General features: G+C 46.7%; 1 protein-coding gene across 1 annotated transcript; it reads right to left on the bottom strand.

Moving 5' to 3' along the window:
* Positions 1-694: 694 nt before the first annotated feature.
* On the bottom strand, positions 695-2,216 carry LOC136473595 (inositol-tetrakisphosphate 1-kinase 4-like). The gene has a single exon (XM_066471252.1). The coding sequence runs from the start codon at positions 2,172-2,174 to the stop codon at positions 1,050-1,052; it is 1,125 nt and encodes a 374-aa protein (XP_066327349.1). The 5' UTR covers positions 2,175-2,216; the 3' UTR covers positions 695-1,049.
* Positions 2,217-21,670: the final 19,454 nt, after the last annotated feature.

The following is a 21,670-nucleotide window of genomic DNA, read 5'->3' as shown; positions in this document are numbered from 1 at the left end:
GACAATTATTATCAAATACAAACGAAACACTACAGTGCGCTACCGTACCTGATTTTTTTTTGGCGGCGCCAACTTCGTGGGCAAACTAAACACGCCCCTGATAGTTGACAACTTGACATGCGGCTGCGGCCCTCGGTGTCCTGGATACAGTGGCATGGAGGTGCGTGGTCGGTCGAGGTGTCCGGATCACACGTCGATGGCGTGGGGAACCTGTTTTATGCTGCTTCCTACTATGCCGTGATACTAATATTTGTGGTCAACGTTTTGCATCTACGACGCATGATACTGTGCCGTGCCCAGAGGCAGAAGACTTGCTGCTTCACCATGTCGTCTTTTATTTCGCGCCATCCCAAGTGACCACACCCTTCATGCAAGCATTGTTGCTGTCTTCTGCTTCGGTGCAAATATGCTCAATCCACTAGAAACTACCGATTAAAGGTGCAATCCAACACATTTCCTCTTTTCAGCGCCACAACAAATTCTACGATGATGACATGCTTTTATGAAACTGCTGATTTCGGAGCAGAAATTCGCTCTGTGAATCTTAAAAAAAAAATCCATTCTATATCAATACACGTTCGGCAGAGCTCCTGCCGACCGTTTCAAAAAAAAAAAAAAATCTTAAAAAGAAAACTTCTACACATGCAACTTCAGTTGGACAACCAAGGGTACAAAGCAAATGTTGTTTATTTTTTCTTTGCAATTGCAACGAAAGGTTACAAATTAAAGCAAACTTCACACTTCACTGGTGTGGTCTTGGTGCTCCAAACTTGGTATGGTAAAAGATTCCAAATTGAACTTGCCTCAGGCAGGTTCAGCAAACCGTGCCGGATGAAATTGGATCTGGAACCTAGTGATTTCATGGATCTGGGATTTGACCGAGATAGTCCAAATTTCGGTGAAATTTGTCCATTTCGGTTAGGTCCAAAATAAATTTTGTGCTTCAAATTAAAAAATTCACCGAATTAAGCCCGAAATTAGACCGAAATTTCTCGAAATTCGTCCATTTCGGTTGGGACCAAAATGAATCCCGTAACCTTCGAGCGATTTTAGGCCTGAACCAGCTGCCTCGGCTCCGCCCCCGACGGGATGACGCTGGTGGGCTCGGCCTCTGCCTTGCGTGCCTCATCAACGCCTAGGCCAGCGCCCGGTCCAGGCCGGTCATCACGAACAGGTCTGCTGCGAAGCATCTCCAAGAAGAATTCAGTGAGGACCGGCTCAAAACCGGGCATTTTGGAGTATCCCGGGCAGTAGTTGATGTCGAGGACGAGGTACTTGGCGTCTCCTTGAGCGTCCCTCGTCCGGATGAGGTCGAAGTTGATGAGGTGCAAGCCCACTGCCCGCCGGAGCTCGCGGGCGACCTTGTCGACGAACTCCTGTGGCGGTGGCACCTTGGCGCTCTCGTCGCCGACCGCGGTAGTGGGCGCGAGGAGGGAGATGTTGGCGAAGGGGACCGCGGCGTCGGCGGTGAGGTCCTGGAGGCGCTCGTGTGGCACGTGCGGCAGGCTGCTCCGCGTCACGCACGTGGCGTGGTCGGCCACCACGTACACTTTGAAGAGCACGCCGCCGTGGTTGACGAACTCCTGCAGCACGAGCGGCGCGCGGAGGCCGCGCAGGCCCTCGCGACGGTACACGAGGCAGAGGTTGTGGGACGCGGCGCTCCCGTCCACCTCCACGGGCTTGGCGATGAGCGGGAACCGGAGGTCGCCGAGGACGGCGTCGTCGTCGACCAGCTGCAGCAGGGCCCCGGCGTCGTGGACGATGACCTGCCTGGGGACGGCCACGGAGTCGAGCCCGGACACGACGTCGAGCATGGTGAAGCGGTCGAGGATGCGCTCAATGTTGGCGGGCGGGTCGATGATGGGGACGTCAGGGTGGAGCGCCGAGTAGGCCTCCAGCTGTGCGCGCCACGGCTGGCCGTAGAGCTTGTGGACGACGAGGTCGAAGGGGCCCTGCTCCACGAGCGGCCTGGACGCGTCGACGGCCACGAACCGGATGCCGTGCTGCGCTGCCAGGTCGATGAACGACGGCTGGACGAAGGTGTCATGCTTGTTGGGCAGCATCGCGTAGCCGATGGTGTAGACGGCGGGAGGCCGCACCGACGAGCTGCCGCCGGACCCTCCTCCTCCTGCAGCTGCTGGTGGTGGGGAGGAGGACAGGGACTGCTCCGCCATCGGCTCTCTCGCTCTAGCTTTGCTTCAACTCACTGTTTGTGCCGTGTCAATTCGTAGCCGTAAGTAGCACTAGGGATAGGGGTACCTTAAATAAGTATCAATTTTACCAAGAAAGGTAGACGTATACGTAGATGACAACTGTAAGCATGGAGTGTGTGGTCGGTGCGGCGCTCGCTCGAATCAGATGCGAAGGTGTGTGTTGTCCCATCTTTTTCGTTTCAAAATAGTAAATCACTAAAGAAGTATGCTTTGCCGACCTAGCTATTCGTATATATATATTTTATTTCCCCTTGCCATTCCAATTTGTGTTCAAATGTTATAAAATATACATAGCCCCAATATGTCTAATCACTTAACAGCTTTTAGTTTTCTTGTTTACAGTCGGAATAATATATAATTAAGCCCATACAAGGTGACCTTTGATAAAAGATATCTCTGTTTTGGGTTTTGACATTCTCCTAGGATCGGAGTACAGGTTAAAATTCGGAATCGTGTCGGGTCAAGTTCCTCCTCTAGTCATAAATAACAGTCATTAATTTCATAATGTGTGTAGTCAACAAGGTTTTAACCACTATTCCTTTAATCATTTAATGAAGTTTTAGAATTTGTATGGCTAGATTTGTCTACACAAGTACTCCCTGCAATCCAGTTTATAAGACATAGTTTGACATAGCACGGTCTCATAAATTACACTTTAATCATTCGTTTGTTTTATTTTAGAGTTTACGATTATTGGATAGTACATTTAGTTACAAATCTCATAATGGTATCATGTTTGTATAATAATAGTTAAAAATTGATAACCAAATCATTGGTCAAAGATTATAAAATTTGACTTTTGACGTACACAAAACACCACATCTTATAACCAGAGAAAGTAGTTTAAATAAAAAAATCATAAATGTGTTATGTGTTCAATATGTTTTGTACTCCTACTGATTTAGGACAGTCCTAGCCTAGAGCCTAGGAGGGTTTCTATGGTCATCAAATAGGATGTCAACTAAGCAAAATGAGATGTGGCATTGGAGTTAGGGAAGAAACATTACTACTCCCAGGTGCAATCTACCTTGACAATCATGCATTTGTGGTTTATTCTGTGTGCCACCTTTGGTGCCAACAATAAGCTCGTTCATATGCTGAACCAAAACATCGAATTTGTAATTAACAGAAGCACTAACCACATGATAATCATATTAGCAATCTCATATTTTAGTGCCCACTTGTACTCGTATTGTTTTTTCCTCTTTTTGAAGAGGATTGAAGGTCAAATCTTTGATCTTCTTGATTCCGCCTTGCCTGTCCATGGAGAAATGTAAGTGTTGTTGTCCTTCCTAGTTTAGTTGTTCCTTATGCCGCTTGTCTTCCTCTCTTCAATCTAAGCCACTCTCTCTTCAAGCACCTTTTGTTCATCAGCAGGAGTTTTGTCCAAATCTAGCCTAATGATGTGGTTGGGATTGAATTCTCCGGGCTTTGGGATCTTGTTGCCTAAAATGGTTATCAACTATTGTAGATGTATTTGATTTTTTCCCACCAGAGTCACCGGAGTATGTTGATGCTAAAACACACTATTACACATGAGCATGCCCACGTGTAGCTTGTGGAGACTCCTCGTAGCACCCCTATGAAAACCATACTATCCTTCACCACCCGGTACGGTCAGGGCACACCAAGGAACGCTCAGCCGGGAGGAAACCTAATGGGGCAAGCACACTTTGGGTTGCCCTAGCGTCGGCAGGACAACGGGCGTCTTTAAACATCATAGGGACAAAGGAATAGCAACAATCTAGGGTATGGGAGAGATTAGGGCAAAAAGAGAGTAAAAGTATAAAGATAAAGGCAAAAAATATAAAAAGTTATATTGATTAATTGATTGGATACCCTCAATCGGCCATGACCTTTTATACTTATAGGGTGGGAGGTGTATCCATGAGTTAGAGTCCAAATGCATCAAGATTTAAAGTTAAAATTGACTCAAATTTGATCTGAACTGTCCAAATTGGATTCCCAGTATGCATATTGGATCCTCTGGTTTTGGTAGAGAGGAAATCTTCTGGAGGCCAAATTCTCTTATCTGAACTTCAAATCTTGTGTTCAACATACACATTTTATTTGCCTCGACAAGAGTTACGCAACGGTGGAGTCCTTTCTGTCATTGAAGTTCATCTTGAAAACTGAATGACTTGGTATTGCAAACCAAATAACAAGGTTTTTTTTATCATGGTTGCGAATAGAAGTCATTTAGATTTCTAAATGTTTATTTCGTATTATAAGATATTGAAATTCAAAATTTAGAATTTTCAAACAACTTTGAACGTTGACATGATCCGTACCAAATTTGCAATTGCAACAAGTTTTCGATTTAAAACATTTAGATTCCTAAACATTGATTTCAAAATGTTAGATTTTGAGATTCAATTTTTTTGAAATTTTAGGATATCTGAAATGAAGATACACCCAATATAAAAAATATAGAGCTCACCATGATCTAATACTTTGCATTTGAAAATTTTCATTTAAATTTATTTATGGGCTGAAATATTCAATATAAATATCTCAAAAATCAATATAAAAATAGCATGCTATTCAAAGTTACAAATTAGTGTGTAGTGTAACGGTATGGAGCTAACATACACTAATTTAACAGAGATGGACCCTCAAATACCACTACACTATACACTAATTTGTATAGTGGTATGGAGATAAGTTCTATCCAGACCCTCAAAAACTATGTCAGCTAACATGCACGGTTGGAGGTTGGAGGTTGTAGGTCCTAGTCCTAGGATGCACATGGTTTTTTGTTTCATGCTGGCTCATTAACACAAACCATTTAACAGAGATGGGTCCTCAAAGTTAAGGTTGCGGGTTCCATTACTAGGAAGCATATGGTTTTTTGTTTGACACTAGTTCGTTATTACAAACCATTTAACAGAGATGGGCCTTTAGGCTACAGTTCTATCCAGAAAAGAAAGGAAACTAAACTTCATTTTTGGTCTATCCAGAAACCATTTAACAGAGATGGGCCCTTAGGCTATAATTCTATTTGGAAAAGGGAACGAAGGGGAACTTGTTCTATCCAGAGCAGGAAGGAAAACTTTATATTTGGGCTCATTTCCAAGGGTGTGGCTGGAAACAACAACCGCGTACCCTTTTTTTTTAAAGAGAGTTTTACCTCACCTTTTAAGAAAGCAAGAACTGCGTACCCATTTTCAAGGGTTGCTAATTAATATACTTTATATATCTGTTATATCTAGAGCAAGAAGGAAGAAGAACTTTATATCTACTAGGAGTGGCTAGAAACAACAACCTCCTACCCATTTTGAGGGGTGGCAATTGTTTGTATTCCTTCGGACACCCTTATATATCATGCACGGCGCTGGGTGGTTCACTTTTAGGTGAATATATATATATACTTATCACTTTGTGCTATTGTTGCATGCCTGTGGGTGTCCTGCATGCTGGCTGGTTAATAAAATTGAAGCCGTATCGTATAGTATAGGCGCGGGAGTTGTTCTCCTTGTCGTGTATGCGTGAAAAATATAGCAACAATGCAACGCGCGCATTTCGCGCGCTTATAATCTAGCATTTGAAAAGCCATCCCGGTCGATTGTTTACGTGCGCACCCGCCTGACCGCGCGCTTCTCTGGATATATATATCACTATAATCACTGTGACGGCGAGAATGATACGGGCTGGGTTTGTTAACATTATGCGTACCTGTCCACGTTGATTTGGTGCCAATCATTGTCCATAATTTTCTTCAAAAAAAATGCTGTTGCTCAACAAATCTTAACTTGGAGCTAGCGTTGGTCGGGGCACAAACTAAACAGACTCAACGACAAACAATAGCAGCCATAAGAAGGACAAACAAATCTTAACCTGTAACGATCGTGCATAGGATTAATAATTGATATAGGTCCTTAACGGAATAAAATCTACAAAGCTATATCGTGATATTACTTCCAGTAGCGCAATACGCGTGGGACATAAGGTAAAATATGAGGCGTATATCAGCATGCATGACCCGTGCGAGCTTCCATGAATGTAAGCATTCCTTTAGCACTATGCTTTCAATCACGCGTTAAAGTTCCACCCATATCAGAAATTTAAACCTGATGAGAACACTTACTAATAAATAAATTGTCTTTCCTTGCTTTCCATGACGCCTCTACTTTTCTGGCCATCCAGTTGCCTGCTTTTGTGCTTTAAATAGCTTACCCCTGCAGTTCCTTGCTCCTTACTTATCATATTTTTACTCCACTTGTCTTGTTCGATTCAATTAAACACATATGGCGATTAGTAATGTTTTAATAAAGGGATAATTGTCTGTTGGACATCCAAAGTGATGGTCCTTTGCTGTCGGACACCACTTTGGAGCATTTTGCCAGAAGACACTCTGGTTCGGTGAAATTAGGCCACAGGACATCGCGGACCGGTTGCAGCCGGTTGAGGAGAGAGAACAGCGGTGAAATGACATTCTTGCCCCTGCGGTGGAGGAGCATGTCCCTGAAGAACACCCACCGCCGGGACCCGTGTGCCGACGACCACGCGACCGATGAGGAGGACGATGACATGGAGGAGGAGGACGAGTGGGATGAGGCGGTGACCTGCGGTGCGGCCTCCCTATGTGTCCCACCGGTCGCGTTGGCGGCGGGGCCGGGGCCGAGATCCAGCGCCGAGACGAGCGCATTGATCAGTTTGAGCCGCGACGACGTGCTGCGGAGCGGGGACATGGAACGCGCGCGGCAGTGCACGGATGCGCTCCAGGGCGTAAGGTGTACGCCTCCCTCTCCACCATAAGGCCCAGCGCATGTGCCTCCTTGGCTTGGCCTAGGCCACAGCAGAGCACGCACACGCCCACGCCATGTAGGCTTCGCGTCGTGACTGCTGCGCCCAGGCACGAGGAACACGCCGTCGAAGATATTTTCAACAAACCACCTCTGTCTGCCATCATCCTCCGCACCACTCTTATCCCTTCCGAGAAATCTGTCATCTAGCTCACACTCGCTCTCATCCTCTCCATCGACGCTCGCCAGAGATATTTTCCCCGGTACCGACCTTCTCCGGCTATAAAAGGCCGCTCATGGTCGCTACCGAGGCCAAGCACGGGAGCGCCACGCCCCGCCTCCACCGGAGCACCTCGAGCTTAGGCCATGGTTGCCGAAGGTTGAAGCCGTCGGAGCGCCGCGTCCTCCGCCGCCGAGCCACTCTGCCCTTGCTCTTCTTGCCTCGCCTTGCCTCGCCGCAAGCTGCGCTGCCGGGGCCAAATCCCATCGCCGCCCAACGCCTTCTTCTTTGCTCTGCCCTAATCACTCCCTCTCTCCACCATTGCCGTCACAGCCCTGCTCTCTCTCTCTCTTCGCCACACCACCGCTTCCTGCTCCCCTCTACTCCACTCTACCTCTCTGTTCTACCCGCTCTCCCTCTTTGTGCTCGCCATCGGAGCCGCTGCTGTCCCGCCCAGCTGCACCCGCCGAGCCACGCCGCCGAGAGCTGCCGCCACAGCCAAGGAGGCACTTGGGCCGGGCCTAATGGTGGGCAAGAATGTCATTTGACCGTTGTTCTCTCTCCTCAACCGGCTGCAACCGGTCCGCGGTGTCCTGTGGCCTAATTTCACTGAACCAGAGTGTCTTCTGGCAAAATGCTCCAAAGTGGGTGTCCGCCGGCAAAGGACCATCACTTTGGATGTCCAACAGACAATTATCCCTTTTATTATTTAGAAAATATTAATAAGTATATATGAAAGAATTTTATATAGTCTTCCTCTTAAGGTCAGTCTCGATAGAAGGTTTCATGTCCCTGTTTCCAAGACACATAAGATGCGTTGCTCTCTGACATGTGGATCCTCGTGCTCCCCACAACAAAAATCCAACAAAGACGATGATGCTACAGTACATGCCCATGGAGGCATGGATCCAGACAAACCTGTTGCCACGTCCGCCTGCCACCGCGAGCCTCGTCCGCTGCCGCCACGCATCGTGTCTACCTGCCGCTACGACCTGCGCCACCCTGTGGCCTGCTGCTCTGCCTCACCGAGCCTTGGGCAGAGTTGGTGTGGAGCTGGGGAGCCACTGGTCACCTGCCGCACTAGATCGACGACAAAACGATCTAGGCTCTTAGTGCGGGTTTCACCCTTTTTCGAAGACCTTGGAAATGTTGTGCATACATTTTGTGGGGATGAAACGATTATCTTCTCTCTCCTCTTGAATATGGTGCCATGTCACCAAATTAGTTGATAAAGCATCTCATTTAATGCCCAACTACCACGAAATTGCCTTTGAGACTGTCCTAATTTGTAAATCTATCCCTAATAATAAAGGGACAATGTCTGTTGGACATACAAAGTGATGGTCCTTTGCTGGTGGACACCCACTTTAGAGCATTTTGCCAAAAGACACTATGATTCGTTGAAATTAGGCCATAGGACACCGTGACCCAGTTACAGCCGGTTGACGAGAGAGAAAACTTCATTTTGGACATCCGGTGCCCCTGAACCACACTTGGGTTCGCCCCAACCTGTCGAGTAGAGTCAGCTGCACCTAGTCAAATAGATGGCGATGACGGGAGGAGGCATAGAGGCGTTGCATAGCTCCCATGCGCTGCTGTTGGAAAACAAGGAAAGGGGCGCCACCGTCGCTCCATGCCTCGATTCGCCGTTGCTAGGTAAAGAGAAGGGCTCGCCGCCGCCAGGTAGTGGACGTCGTTGACGTCGCCGCTGCCAGGTCGGGAGTGGACACCGCCGTTGTCGAGAGGGGTGGAGGACGGGGAAGGAGGAGAAGCTGCTACCGCTGTGGGCTGCCATTGCCGCTATTGGGAAGGAAGCCACCGTTGCCAAAGATGATAGGGAAGGGAGCCTGTGCACGCGGGTCGAGCCACACAGCCTCCCTTCTGTAGTGATGGCCCTTGGCGGTGCGGGATCTGGCTCCACCGCTGGCACTGGTGAAGGAGGTGGATCTACCAAGGAGCGCTACCGTCGAGGTTGCCATGGGGCACCATCGCCCCCAGGTGGCCATGGAGGGCCACCAGCCTCGAGGTGGACAGGGAGGCGGGCCGCGTCGCCGCCGGGAAGCCTCGTCCATGCCGTTGGTGAGGGAGGCGCCGCCGCTAGTACTACTCTGTCTTAGAGATGCGGATGGAGAGGAAATGTGTGGGGGAGAAAAAATAAAAAAATAGAGGTTGTGGCTATTTATAGATGGAACAAATGAACCTTGTATTGACTATTGGTGGTCCTATTTACTGTTGCGGGTGTCCAACCAGACCAGGTTGGGGGCAGACCCAAGTGTGGTTTAGGGGCACCGGATGTCCAAAATGAAGTTTTCTCTCTCCTGAAGCGGCTGTAACCAGGCCTCGGTGTCCTGTGGCCTAATTTCAACGAATCAGAGTGTCTTCTGGCAAAATCCTCTAAAGTGAGTGTCCGCCAGCAAAGGACCATCACTTTGGATGTCCACCAAATAATTGTCCCAATAATGGGACAATTGTCTATTGGACATACAAAGTGATGATCCATTACTTGTGGACACCCACTTTAGAGCATTTTGCCACAAGACACTCTGGTTCATTGAAATTAGGCCACAGGACACCGCGACCCAGTTACAGCCGGTTGACGAGAGAGAAAACTTTATTTTGGACATTCAGTGCCCCTGAACAACACTTGGGTCCGCCCCAACCTGTCGAGTAGAGTCGGTTGCACCTAGTCGAATAGATGGAAATGGAGGGAGGAGGCACAGAGGCGTTGCATAGCCCCCATGTGCTGCTGCCGAGAAACAGGGAAAGGGGCGCCACCATTGCTACATGCCTCGATTCATCATTGCTAGGTAAAGAGAAGGGCTTGCCACCGCCAGGTAGTGGACGTCGTTGACGTCACCGCTGCCAGGTCGGGAGTGGACACCGCCGTCGCTGAGAGGGGTGGAGGACGGGGAAGGAGGAGAAGCTGCTACCGCTGTGGGCTGCCATTGCCGCTATTGGGAAGGAAGCCACCATTGCCAAAGATGATAGGGAAGGGTGCCCGTGCACGCGGGTCGAGCCACACAGCCTCCCTTCCCTAGTGATGGCCCTTGGTGGTGTGGGATCCGGCTCCGGTGAGGCCGGCTCCACCGCTGGCACTGGTGAAGGAGGTGGATCTGCCATGGCGCGCTGCCGTCGAGGTCACCATGGGGCACCACCGCTGATGAGGATATCACTCCTTCGGATGTACCAGCTGATCCTCCAACTGTCATGCAAGGTCCAATGACCAGCAAGGACGTCCAACACAAGCCGGAGGCCCAGTCCAACAAGAATTCGAGTCTGTCTCGGCCTCCAAGACCAGTCTGCCTTAAACTGGTCACCCAGGACGCATCCGGACTCCATTTTCGATGATCCACATATGGATGGAAAGCTAATTTGACAAGGAAGCTAATCCAAGTTATTTCATGTCAAAAGCTATTCGGAATCAACGGGAATCGTCGAAACAAGTTAGTGTCCAAAATCTACCAGGGTGCTGCGACACCGTCTTTTGGTCTGTTGGACCATGTATCGAGTTTGGGCCCATTAGGGGCGCGTCCAGGGGTCTTGCACGACCCTAGAGTCTTCATAAACAGCCGCCGCCCCTCCATTAGGGTTCGGGTTTTGCTTAGATTATTCTGTCAAGAACAGTTTCGCCGTTCATCGGTTTGTGAGACCCCAATTTTGTGAGATAATCTTTCATCTGCAATTTAGTTGTGTTCTTTCTTGTTCTTGCTTGTGTTCTTCGTTGCATAGGCAAGGATTAGCCTTCTTGGCGAGGTGAACCTGGTCCATGACTTGGTTGATAACCAGAGGAGTTGTGGTGCTAAGATTGTAGGGTTTGATCTTTTGATCTGAAGCCGGATCGGTGTGTCATTCTCCGCCACAACGATAGTTATCATCACCTGACGGAAGATCGAGATCCCCATCTCCATTAAGTGGTAATCAGAGCTAAGGTATACCGTCAGGTTCACTTTTATTCCCTAGTTTGAGTGTTTCGGATTCGTCCCATAGTCCAGTGCCATACTTGTTTTTCCTGTCCTAGAACCTTCCGCGCCATAGCCTTTGCATATTTCAGTTTTAGAGTCTGTCGTGTTGAGTTTGTGTCTTGGTCGAGGTCTTGTTGCTGGTTAGGTCGTGTTAGAGTCTAGTTCATGTGTTTTTCCCCATCGTTTCCATCAAATCTTGGCTGCTGTGACCAATTTTGCACACATTGTTCCCGTTTTGTCCTCTAATTTGGAGCCAATTCTTAAAACTGGTCTAGTTTTCACATACGAACTCCGTTTTCGACGTTTCATATATGCAAATCGATCAGAAAAAAAATTTTGGATCCGTCCATCCCCCGCGTTGTCGGGGTCGGAGATTTTTAAATTGGTCAAAAAGTGGTCACGAGATCCTCTTTTTGTGGTCACAAGGTTTTTGTCGATTTTGATCCAGTTTTCTAAAAATTTCATAGGCCACGTCTTTCACTTGTTTGAGCTCAAATTTTCTGTGGTTACTTCTTTTGTGCTCCTAAGTAAAGGAAAAATATCAAAAAATAAAAAAAAGTCAAAATTTCCCAAAAAAACAACGATAGCCCAAAAAATAGAAAAAAAGAGAGGAGCAAAAGAGGAACAATATTTAGAGGAGCACATAGAGAAGACCAAAGTGAGCTGTGTTAGCGTGTGTTGTCTGGTTCCTTGTTTGTGTTGCTGTCTTCATCCACCATACTTTTTTTTCTCACACCTATCACCTTGCTATCCACCATACTTTTGTCACACACCTGGTACTTGCAACACTTTAGACTAGCAATGAGAACAAGTACTTTGGACTATAATTCAGCATTACTTTCTGTTACTGACTTGTGTGCCAGATATACATATTACTCTTTATTTGCCTTCCAAACTCCACAAATTCTTCAGATCAGTACAGACAAAGGGCTTTGCAATCTCGGTACCACTGCCTCACAGGTATCACGAACCAGCCGCCGGTTGTACTGCCCACTACTTGCGTTGGTAAGAACTTTGTAAGAGCTTGGTAAGGTGCCTCCACTTGCTGTGAAAAGTGACACCACTGCAACCACGTAGTCATTTGGTAGGGATAACTTTCACCGTTTGTTCCTGTTTTTGTGTTAACAATGGCAGGAGGTGAACAGACTTGAGATAACAACTCTAAGGGTTTCAACGAGTGTGTTAGTCAAGAGCAACAACAAGCTGTTGTAGAGGATGCCCAAAAAAGGATGAATGAGGCCGTCAAGAAGGCCGTCACTGACACACTCATTGAACTCAACATTGGCAACAGCATGGAGAGATTGGACAAACGAATTTCCACACTAACCGACAAGGTTACTGAGTTGGAAACATTGGTGGCGGTCAACAACAATGATGTCTCCAGCAGCAACACCGATGGTCTCTTGCCAGAAGACATGGTGCATGATGTCGCTGGAAACATGGATCAAGCAGCCTTTCGACAAGAGAGATTACGACAACGTCTTCACTGCAACACGATAGGTATGGGTGGTGTCCACCACCACCACCGTCAAGGTAATAATCACCGTATGCCCGATGATCCTTATGCTAAAATTAAGTTCACAATACCATCTTTTTCGGGTCATTATGATGCTGAGGGATATCTTGATTGGGAGATGATGGTAGAACAAAAGTTTAGTGCCCACCTTGTACCTGAGCAGCATAGAGTTAGACAAGCTACTAGTGAGTTTAAGGATTTTGCCATTATTTGGTGGAATGGGCTAGCTGCACAGAATGCTTTACCTGGTACGTGGGAAGAACTTAAGGTATCTATGCGTGATCATTTTGTTCCTCCTTCTTATTATAGAGACTTGCGTAAGAAATTGATGCGTTTAGAACAAGGAGATAAATCTGTACAGGATTACTATGGTGAGCTCCAAAAGGGATTGATGCGCTGTAGTGTTGTGGAGGGAAACGAAGATGCCATTTGTCGTTTTTATTCAGGTTTGAGGCGTGAGATTTAGGACATTGTTGATTATAAAGAATTTAACACTATCAACCAGTTGTTTTAGTTTGCTATGCTTGCAGAAAAGGAATTGCAGGGGCGTGAACAGCAGGGCAAGAGCAAGGTCAGCATCACATACATGCCATGCTCGGCACCATCATCGGGGCTGACCAAGCCAACCACCTTTTGGCCTCCTCCTCCAACAAGCAAGCGACCAACAGCCTCTGGAGTTTCCGCTACACCTAAGGCACCTCCCGCACGACCTTTAGATTTAGGTAAAAATTCTTTGTAGGTGCCTACCAAGAGTTCCTCATCCGTTGCATCAACGGGATACACTTTGGGCATTCAGTGCCACCGCTGCCATGGCATTGGCCATGTCCAGAAGGACTGCCCAAGTCAGTGGGCATATATTGCTACAGAAGATGGTTACATCAGCACCTCTGATATTGAGGATGAAGAAGACCAAGATGCAGATGAGGAGGATGGTGAAGTCCTTGGTGACGAGGCCACGACGGCTTATAGGAGCATCATTGTACAGCGGGTGTTCAGCTCACAAGTCCAGCAACCTGAGAAGCTACAATGCCATAACTTGTTCCAATTTTTCTTCATCATCAGCGACCGTCGAGCACGTGTCATTATTGATGGAGGTAGCTGCAACAATTTGGTGAGTTCTGATTTGGTCAAGAAGCTTGGCTTGACCACACGTCCACACCCACATCCATACCATATTCAGTGGTTAAATGATTCTGGTAAAGCAAAGGTAACACAAACTTGCAGAGTTTCATTTTCCATTGGTTTTTATGTTGATTCTGTTGATTGTGATGTGGTACATATGCAAGCTTGTTCACTTTTATTGGGTCATCCTTGGGAACATGATAATGATGCTACACACCATGGTAGAAGTAATAAATACACTTTTGTGCATAAAGGAAAGAAAATTACTTTGGTACCTTTGACCCCTGCTCAAATTGTACAAGCTGATAGAGAACGCGCTGCTAGTTTGAATGATGTTCAATCTGAAAATCAGCAAGTTGCTAATTCTATTTTCCCACCTAAAAAAGATAAGTCTACATCTATTTCTAAGGCTAAGGGGATTAAATTGAAGGGGGGTGTTATGCTTGCAACAAAATATGACTTTGCTGAAATTTCTGATGATGATATTTGCTATGCTTTGGTATGCAAACGAGCTATGTTTTCGCTTGATGATATTGTTAGCTCGGTACCTCCTGCTATCACTAACCTTTTGCAGGAGTATGAGGACATTTTTCCAGCTGAGATACCCCGGGGCTGCCACCTATGAGAGGGATAGAGCATCAAATCGATTTGATTCCGGGAGCAACCTTGCCCAACCGTGCTGCTTATCGAACCAATCCTGAGGAGACTAAGGAAATTCAGCGACAAGTCCAAGACCTTTTGGATCGCGGGTATGTACGTGAAAGCCTTAGTCCTTGTGCCATTCCTGTACTTTTGGTTCCTAAGAAAGATGGAAGTTGGCGTATGTGTGTTGATTGTAGAGCCATCAATAATATTACTATTTGGTATCGTCATCCTATTCCTAGGCTAGACGACATGCTTGATGAGTTGTGTGGTTCTATAATTTTCACTAAGATTGACTTGCGAAGTGGCTACCACCAAATTAGAATGAAACTTGGAGATGAATGGAAAACCGCGTTTAAAACCAAATTTGGGTTGTATGAGTGGTTAGTAATGCCTTTTGGTTTGACAAATGCACCTAGCACTTTCATGCGCTTAATGAGTGAGGTTTTAAGAGCTTTTATTGGACATTTTGTGGTAGTTTACTTTGATGATATATTGATTTACAACAAGTCTTTTAATGAACATATGGATCACTTATGTGCTGTTTTTAATGCTTTACATGATGCACGTCTATTTGGCAACCTTGAGAAGTGCATCTTTTGCATGGATCGAGTTTCTTTTCTTGGCTATGTTGTAACCCCACAGGGAATTGAGGTGGACAAGATGAAAATTGAAGCCATTAAGGGCTGGCCGGTTCCCCAAACTGTCACACAGGTGAGGAGTTTTCTTGGTCTTGCAGGATTCTACCGCCGCTTCATCAAAGATTTCAGCACCATTGCTGCCCCATTGCATGAGTTGATGAAGAAAGGGGTGGTGTTTCATTGGGGACAGGCACAAGAGGAGTCCTTTGACACTTTGAAGGACAAGCTCACACACGCACCATTGCTGCAACTTCCAAATTTTGGTAAGACTTTCGAGCTAGAATGTGATGCTAGTGGAGTTGGCATTGGTGGTGTTTTGATGCAAGATGGTAAACCTGTTGCTTACTTTAATGAAAAATTGCATGGTCCTGTTCTTAATTATTCCACGTATGATAAAGAAATGTATGCACTTGTTCATTCTTTAGAGATGTGGCATCATTATTTATGGCCTAAAGAATTTGTTATTCATTCTGATCATGAATCGCTTAAGTATCTTCGCTCTCAAAATAATTTGAATCGTAGGCATGCTAAATGGGTTGAATTTATTGAATCTTTTCCTTATATTACCAAACATAAGAAAGGGAAGGATAATGTGATTGCTGATGCTTTGTCTAGAAGATATACATTGCTGTCCCAACTTGATTATCGGATTTTTGGTCTTCAAGTAATAAAAGAACAATATGCGCTTGATCCTGATTTTAAGGATGTGTTGCTTAATTGTAGAGAGGGACGTACATAGAATAAGTTTATGATCAATGATGGGTTTTTGTTTAGAGCTAACCGCCTATGCATTCCAGTTGGTTCCGTTCGTCTTTTGTTGTTGTAGGAGGGACATAGAGGTGGATTGATGGGACATTTTGGTGCCAAGAAGACAGAGGAGGTGCTGTCCACACACTTCTTTTGGCCTAGGATGAGGCGTGATGTGGAGCGGTACGTGGCTCGGTGCACCACATGTCAAAAAGCTAAGTCGCGGTTTAACCCACATGGTTTGTATATGCCTCTTCCTGTTCCTTCTACTCCTTGGGCTGATATATCTATGGACTTTGTATTGGGTTTGCCAAGGACTAAGAGGGGGAGGGATAGTATTTTTGTGGTGGTTGATTGTTTTTCTAAGATGGCACATTTTATTCCTTGTCATAAGAGCGACGATGCTATTTATATTGCTGACCTTTTCTTTCAAGAAAATGTTCGCTTGCATGGTATGCCTTCTACTATTGTTTTAGATCGCGATGCAAAATTCTTGAGTCATTTTTGGTGCACATTGTGGAATAAATTGGGGACCAAGCTGCTATTTTCTACAACATGTCATCCCCAAACTGATGGGCAAACTAAGGTTGTGAATAGAACATTATCTACCATGTTGAGAGCAATTTTGAAGCGCAATTTGAAGATGTGGGAAGAGTGTTTGTCGCATGTGGAGTTTGCATATAACAGGGCGGAACATTCAACCACCAAGGTAAGTCCTTTTCAGGTAGTGTATGGTTTTAACCCCTGTGCTCCTATTGATCTTTTGTCTTTACCTACCACTGAGAGAATACATAGTGATGCTAGATAGCGTACTGATTTTATTCGTAAGTTGCATGAAACAACTAAAGTAAATATTGAAAGAATGAATGAAAAGTATAGAATAGCTGGTAGTAAAGGTAGAAAAGAGATTAAACTTAAACCGGGTGATTTGGTTTGGTTACATTTGAGAAAAGATAGATTTCCTAAGCTACATAAGTCTAAATTAATGCCAAGAGCAGCTGGTCCTTATAAGATTATTGAGAAAATAAGTGATAATGCATACAAACTTGAGTTGCCACCCAAGTTCGGGGTTAGTCCCACATTTAACATTGCAGATTTGAAACCTTATTTGGGAGAAGAAGATGAGCTTGAGTCGAGGATGACTCCAATTCAAGAGGGGGAGGATGATGAGGACATCACTCCTTCAGATGTACCAGCTGATCCTCCAACCGTCATGCAAGGTCCAATGACCCAGGCTCGAATGCGTCAACTCAATTTAGAGGTGAGCTCGTTCTTAAGCGATCCTTTTCATACTTTTGAGAATAGACTACTACCTAAAGATGTTATCTTGCTTAGGAACATTGGAGAGGGTCAAGAGGGACTAAGAGGACGTGGAGGATGTGATGATGACCAGTAACGACGTCCAACACAAGCCGGAGGCCCAGTCCAACAAGAATTCGAGTCTGTCTTGGCCTCCAGGACCAGTCTGCCTTAAACTGGTCACCCAGAACGCATCCTGACTCCGTTTTCGATGATCCACATATGGATGGAAAACTAATTTGATAAGGAAGCCAATCCAAGTCGTTTCACATCAAAAGCTGTTCGTAATCAACGGGAATTGTCAAAACAAGTCAGCGTCCAGAATCTACCAGGGTGCTGCGACACCGTCTTTTGGTCCGTTGGACCATGTATCGAGTTTGGGCCCATTAGGGGCGCATCTAGGGGTCTTGCATGACCCTAGAGTCTTCATAAACAGCCACCGCCCCTCCATTAGGGTTCGGGTTTTGCTTAGATTATTCTATCAAGAACAGTTTCGTCGTTCATCGGTTTGTGAGACCCCAACTTTGTGAGATAATCTTTCATTTGCAATTTGGTTGTGTTCTTTCTTATTCTTGCTTGTGTTCTTCGTTGCGTAGGCAAGGATTAGCCTTCTTGGCGAGGTCAACCTGGTCCGTGACTTGGTTGATAACCAGAGGAGCTGTGGTGCTAAGATTGCAGGGTTCGATCTTTCGATCTAAAGCCGGATCGGTGTGTCATTCTCTGCCACAACGATAGTTACCATCACCTGACGGAAGATCGGGATCCTCGTCTCCATTAACCGCCCCCAGGTGGCCATGGAGGGCCACCAGCCTCAAGGTGGACAAGGAGGCAGGTCGCGTTGCCACCGGGAAGCCCCATCCGCGCCGCCGGTGAGGGGGGCGCCGCCGCTAGTACTACTTTGTCTGAGAGATGCGGATGGGGAGGAAATGTGTGGGGGAGAAAAAATAAAAAAAAATAGAGGTTGTGGCTATTTATGGATGGAACAAATGAACCTTGTATTGATTATTGGTGTTCCTATTTATGGTTGCAGGTGTCCAACCAGACCAGGTTGGGGGTTGATCCAAGTGTGGTTTAGGGCCACCGGATGTCCAAAATGAAGTTTTCTCTCTCCTAAAGTGGTTGTAACCCAGCCTCAGTGTCCTATGGCCTAATTTCAATGAACCAGAGTGTCTTCTGGCAAAATCCTCTAAAGTGGGTGTCCGCTAGCAAAGGACCGTCACCTTGGATGTCCACCAAACAATTGTCCCAATAATAAAAGGCAAAATTTCAGCCTCTTTTTTGGTCTGGGCCATTTTTCATCTAGCCCATTCTATTCTGACCTAACGGTCCGGCCCACTCGCTCACTTTCGTCTGTCCCAACAGTTGTAGGGTCAGATCCATGACAAGTATTATTGTTCAAGTCGATGTTAGAGTACGTGTCTCCAGTGGCTCGAGTGGACTCAAGAACACAAGAATCGCAGAGAGGACGCAACGGTTTATCCTAGTTTGGGCCGATCGATGCCCTACGTGCAATAGCTGATGATCCTTATACTCAAAAGCACCGAAAACCAGGGGTTATAACAGAGTGTATAGGAGGTAGAAAGAGATTTGGTACAAGGGTTAATTCATTGGCTCGAAGAGTGCTCGCAATTTCTTATATTTATCCTATGATCTAAGGCGCTATTTTTTCCAGTGGTAAGCGATATGCCCGTTGATAGCATGATGTCTAGGGTGACTTTGTAAATCATGAGTCCAACTTAGCCTTTCAAAGATACTCATTGTGACAATTTTATTATCTTGTTGTGCTGTGTATGGAACAAATTAACCTTGTATTAACTACTGGTGTTCCTATTTATGGTTGCGGGTGTCCAACCAGACCAAGTTGGGGGCAGACCCAAGTGTGGTTTAGGGGCACCGGATGTCCAAAATGAAGTTTTCTCTCTCCTAAAGCGGTTGTAACTAGGCCTCGGTGTCCTATGGCCTAATTTCAACGAACCAGAGTGCCTTCTGGTAGAATCCTCTAAAGTGGGTGTCCGCCAGCAAAGGACCATCACTTTGGATGTCCACCAAACAATTGTCCCAATAATAAAAGGCAAAATTTCAGCCTCTTTTTTGGTCTGGGCCATTTTTCATCTGGCCCGTTCTATTCTAACCTAACGGTCCGGCCCACTCGCTCACTTTTGTCTGTCCCAATTGTTGCGGGGTAGGATCCGTGACAAGCATTATTGTTCGAGTCGATGTTAGAGTACGTGTCTCCAGTGGCTCGAGTGGACTCAAGAACACAAGAATCGTAGAGAGGACACAACGGTTTATCCTGGTTTGGGCCGATCGATGCCCTACGTGCAGCAGCTAATGATCCTTATACTCAAGAGCACCCAAAACCAGGGGTTATAATAGAGTGTACAGGAGGTAGAAAGTGATTTGGTACAGGGGTTAATTCATTGGCTCGAACAGTGCTCGCAATTTCTTATATTTATCCTATGATCTAAGGCGCTATTTTTTCTAGTGGTAAGCGATATGCCCATTGATAGCATGATGTCTAGGGTGACTTTGTAAATCTTGAGTCCAACTTAGCCTTTCAAAGATACTCATTGTGACAATTTTATGATCTCGTTGTGCTTTGTATGGTTTTATTATTTAGAAAATATTAACAGGTATATATGACAAGAATTTTATATAAACTTCCTCTTAAGGCCAGTCTCGATAGAAGGTTTCATGTCCCTGTTTCCAAGACACATATGATGCGTTGTTCTCTAACATGTGGATCCTCGTGCTCCCCACAACAAAGATCCGACAAAGACGATGATGCTACAGTACATGCCCATGTTGGCATGGATCCAGACAAACTTGTTGCCACGTCCGCCTGCCACCACGAGCCTCAGCCGCTGCCGCCACACGTCGTGTCTACCTGCCGCTATGACCCGCGCCACCCTGTGGCCTGCCGCTCCGCCTCGTCAGGCCCTAGCGGAGTTGGTGTGGAGCTAGGGAGCCACTAGTCGCCTACCGCACTAGATCGATGATGAAACGATCTAGGCTCTTAGTGCGGGTTTCACCCTTTTTCGAAGACCTTGGAAACGTTGTGCATACATTTTGTGGGGATGAAACAATTATCTTCTCTCTCCTCTTGAATATGGTGCCATGTCACCAAATTAGTTGATATAGCGTCTCATTTAATGCCCAACTACCATGAAATTGCCTTTGAGACTGTCCTAATTTGTAAATCTATCCCAAATAATAAAGGAACAATTGTCTGTTGGACATACAAAGTGATGGTCCTTTGCTGGTGGACACCCACTCTAGAACATTTTGCCACAAGACACTCTGGTTCATTGAAATTAGGCCACTGGACACCACGACCCAGTTACAGTCGGTTGACGAGAGAGAAAACTTGATTTTGGACATCCGGTGCCCCTGAACCTCAGTTGGGTCCGCCCCAGCCTGTCGAGCAGAGTCAGCTGCACCTAGTCGAATAGATGGCGATGACGGGAGGAGGCACAGAGGCGTTGCATAGCCCCCATGCGCTACTATTGGGAAATAGGGAAAGGGGCGCCACCGTCGCTCCATGCCTCGATTCGCCATCGCTAGGTAAAGAGAAGGGCTCGCCGCTGCCAGGTAGTGGATGCCGTTGACGTCACTGCTGCCAGGTCGGGAGTGGACACCGCCATCATCGAGAAGGGTGGAGGACGGGGAAGGAGGAGAAGCTGCTACCGCCGTGGGGTGCCATTGCCGCTATTGGGAAGGAAGCCACCATTGCCAAAGATGACCGGGAAGGGAGCCCGTGCACGCGGGTCGAGCCGCACAGCCTCCCTTCTGTAGTGATGGCCCTTGGCAGTGTAGGATTCAGCTTCGGCGAGGCCGGCTCCACTGCTGGCGCTGGTGAAGGAGGTGGATCTAACATGGCATGCTGCCGTCGAGGTCGCCATGGGGCACCACCGCCACCAGGTGGCCATGGAGGGCCGCCAGCCTCGAGGTGGACAAGGAGGCAGGCCGTGTCGCCATCGGGAAGACCCGTCCGCGCCACCGTGAGGGAGGCGCCGCCGCTAGTACTACTCTGTCTGAGAGATGCGGATGGGGAGGAAATGTGTGGGGGAGAAAAAAAATAGAGGTTGTGGCTATTTATAGATGGAACAAATGAACCTTGTATTGACTACAGGTGTTCCTATTTATGGTTGTGGGTGTCCAACCAGACCAGGTTGGGGGCAAACCCAAGTGTGGTTCAAGGGCACCAGATGTCCAAAATGAAGTTTTCTCTCTCCTGAAGCGGCTATAACCAGGCCTCGGTGTCCTGTGGCCTAATTTCAACGAACCAGAGTGTCTTCTGGCAAAATCCTCTAAAGTGGGTGTCCGTCAGCAAAGGACCATCACTTTGGATATCCACCAAACAATTGTCCCAATAATAACTGGCAAAATTTCAGCCTCTTTTTTTGGTCTGGGCCATTTTTCATCTGGCCCATTCTATTCTAACCTAACGATCCGGCCCACTCGCTCACTTTCGTCTATCCCAACTATTGTGGGGTCGGATCCATGACAACCATTATTTTTCGAGTCGATGTCAGAGTACATGTCTCTAGTGGCTCGAGTGGA

The sequence above is a fragment of the Miscanthus floridulus genome, chromosome 8, assembly GCF_019320115.1.
Source record: "Miscanthus floridulus cultivar M001 chromosome 8, ASM1932011v1, whole genome shotgun sequence".
NCBI lineage: Eukaryota > Viridiplantae > Streptophyta > Magnoliopsida > Poales > Poaceae > Miscanthus > Miscanthus floridulus.
The sequence above is the reverse complement of the archived record's forward strand: the minus strand, read 5'-3'. Positions and strand labels throughout refer to the sequence as shown.

Coding starts and splice junctions, on each gene's coding strand:
- LOC136473595 (XM_066471252.1), bottom strand. CDS start 2,174: ATGGCGGAGCAGTCCCTGTCCTCCTCCCCACCACCAGCAGCTGCAGGA.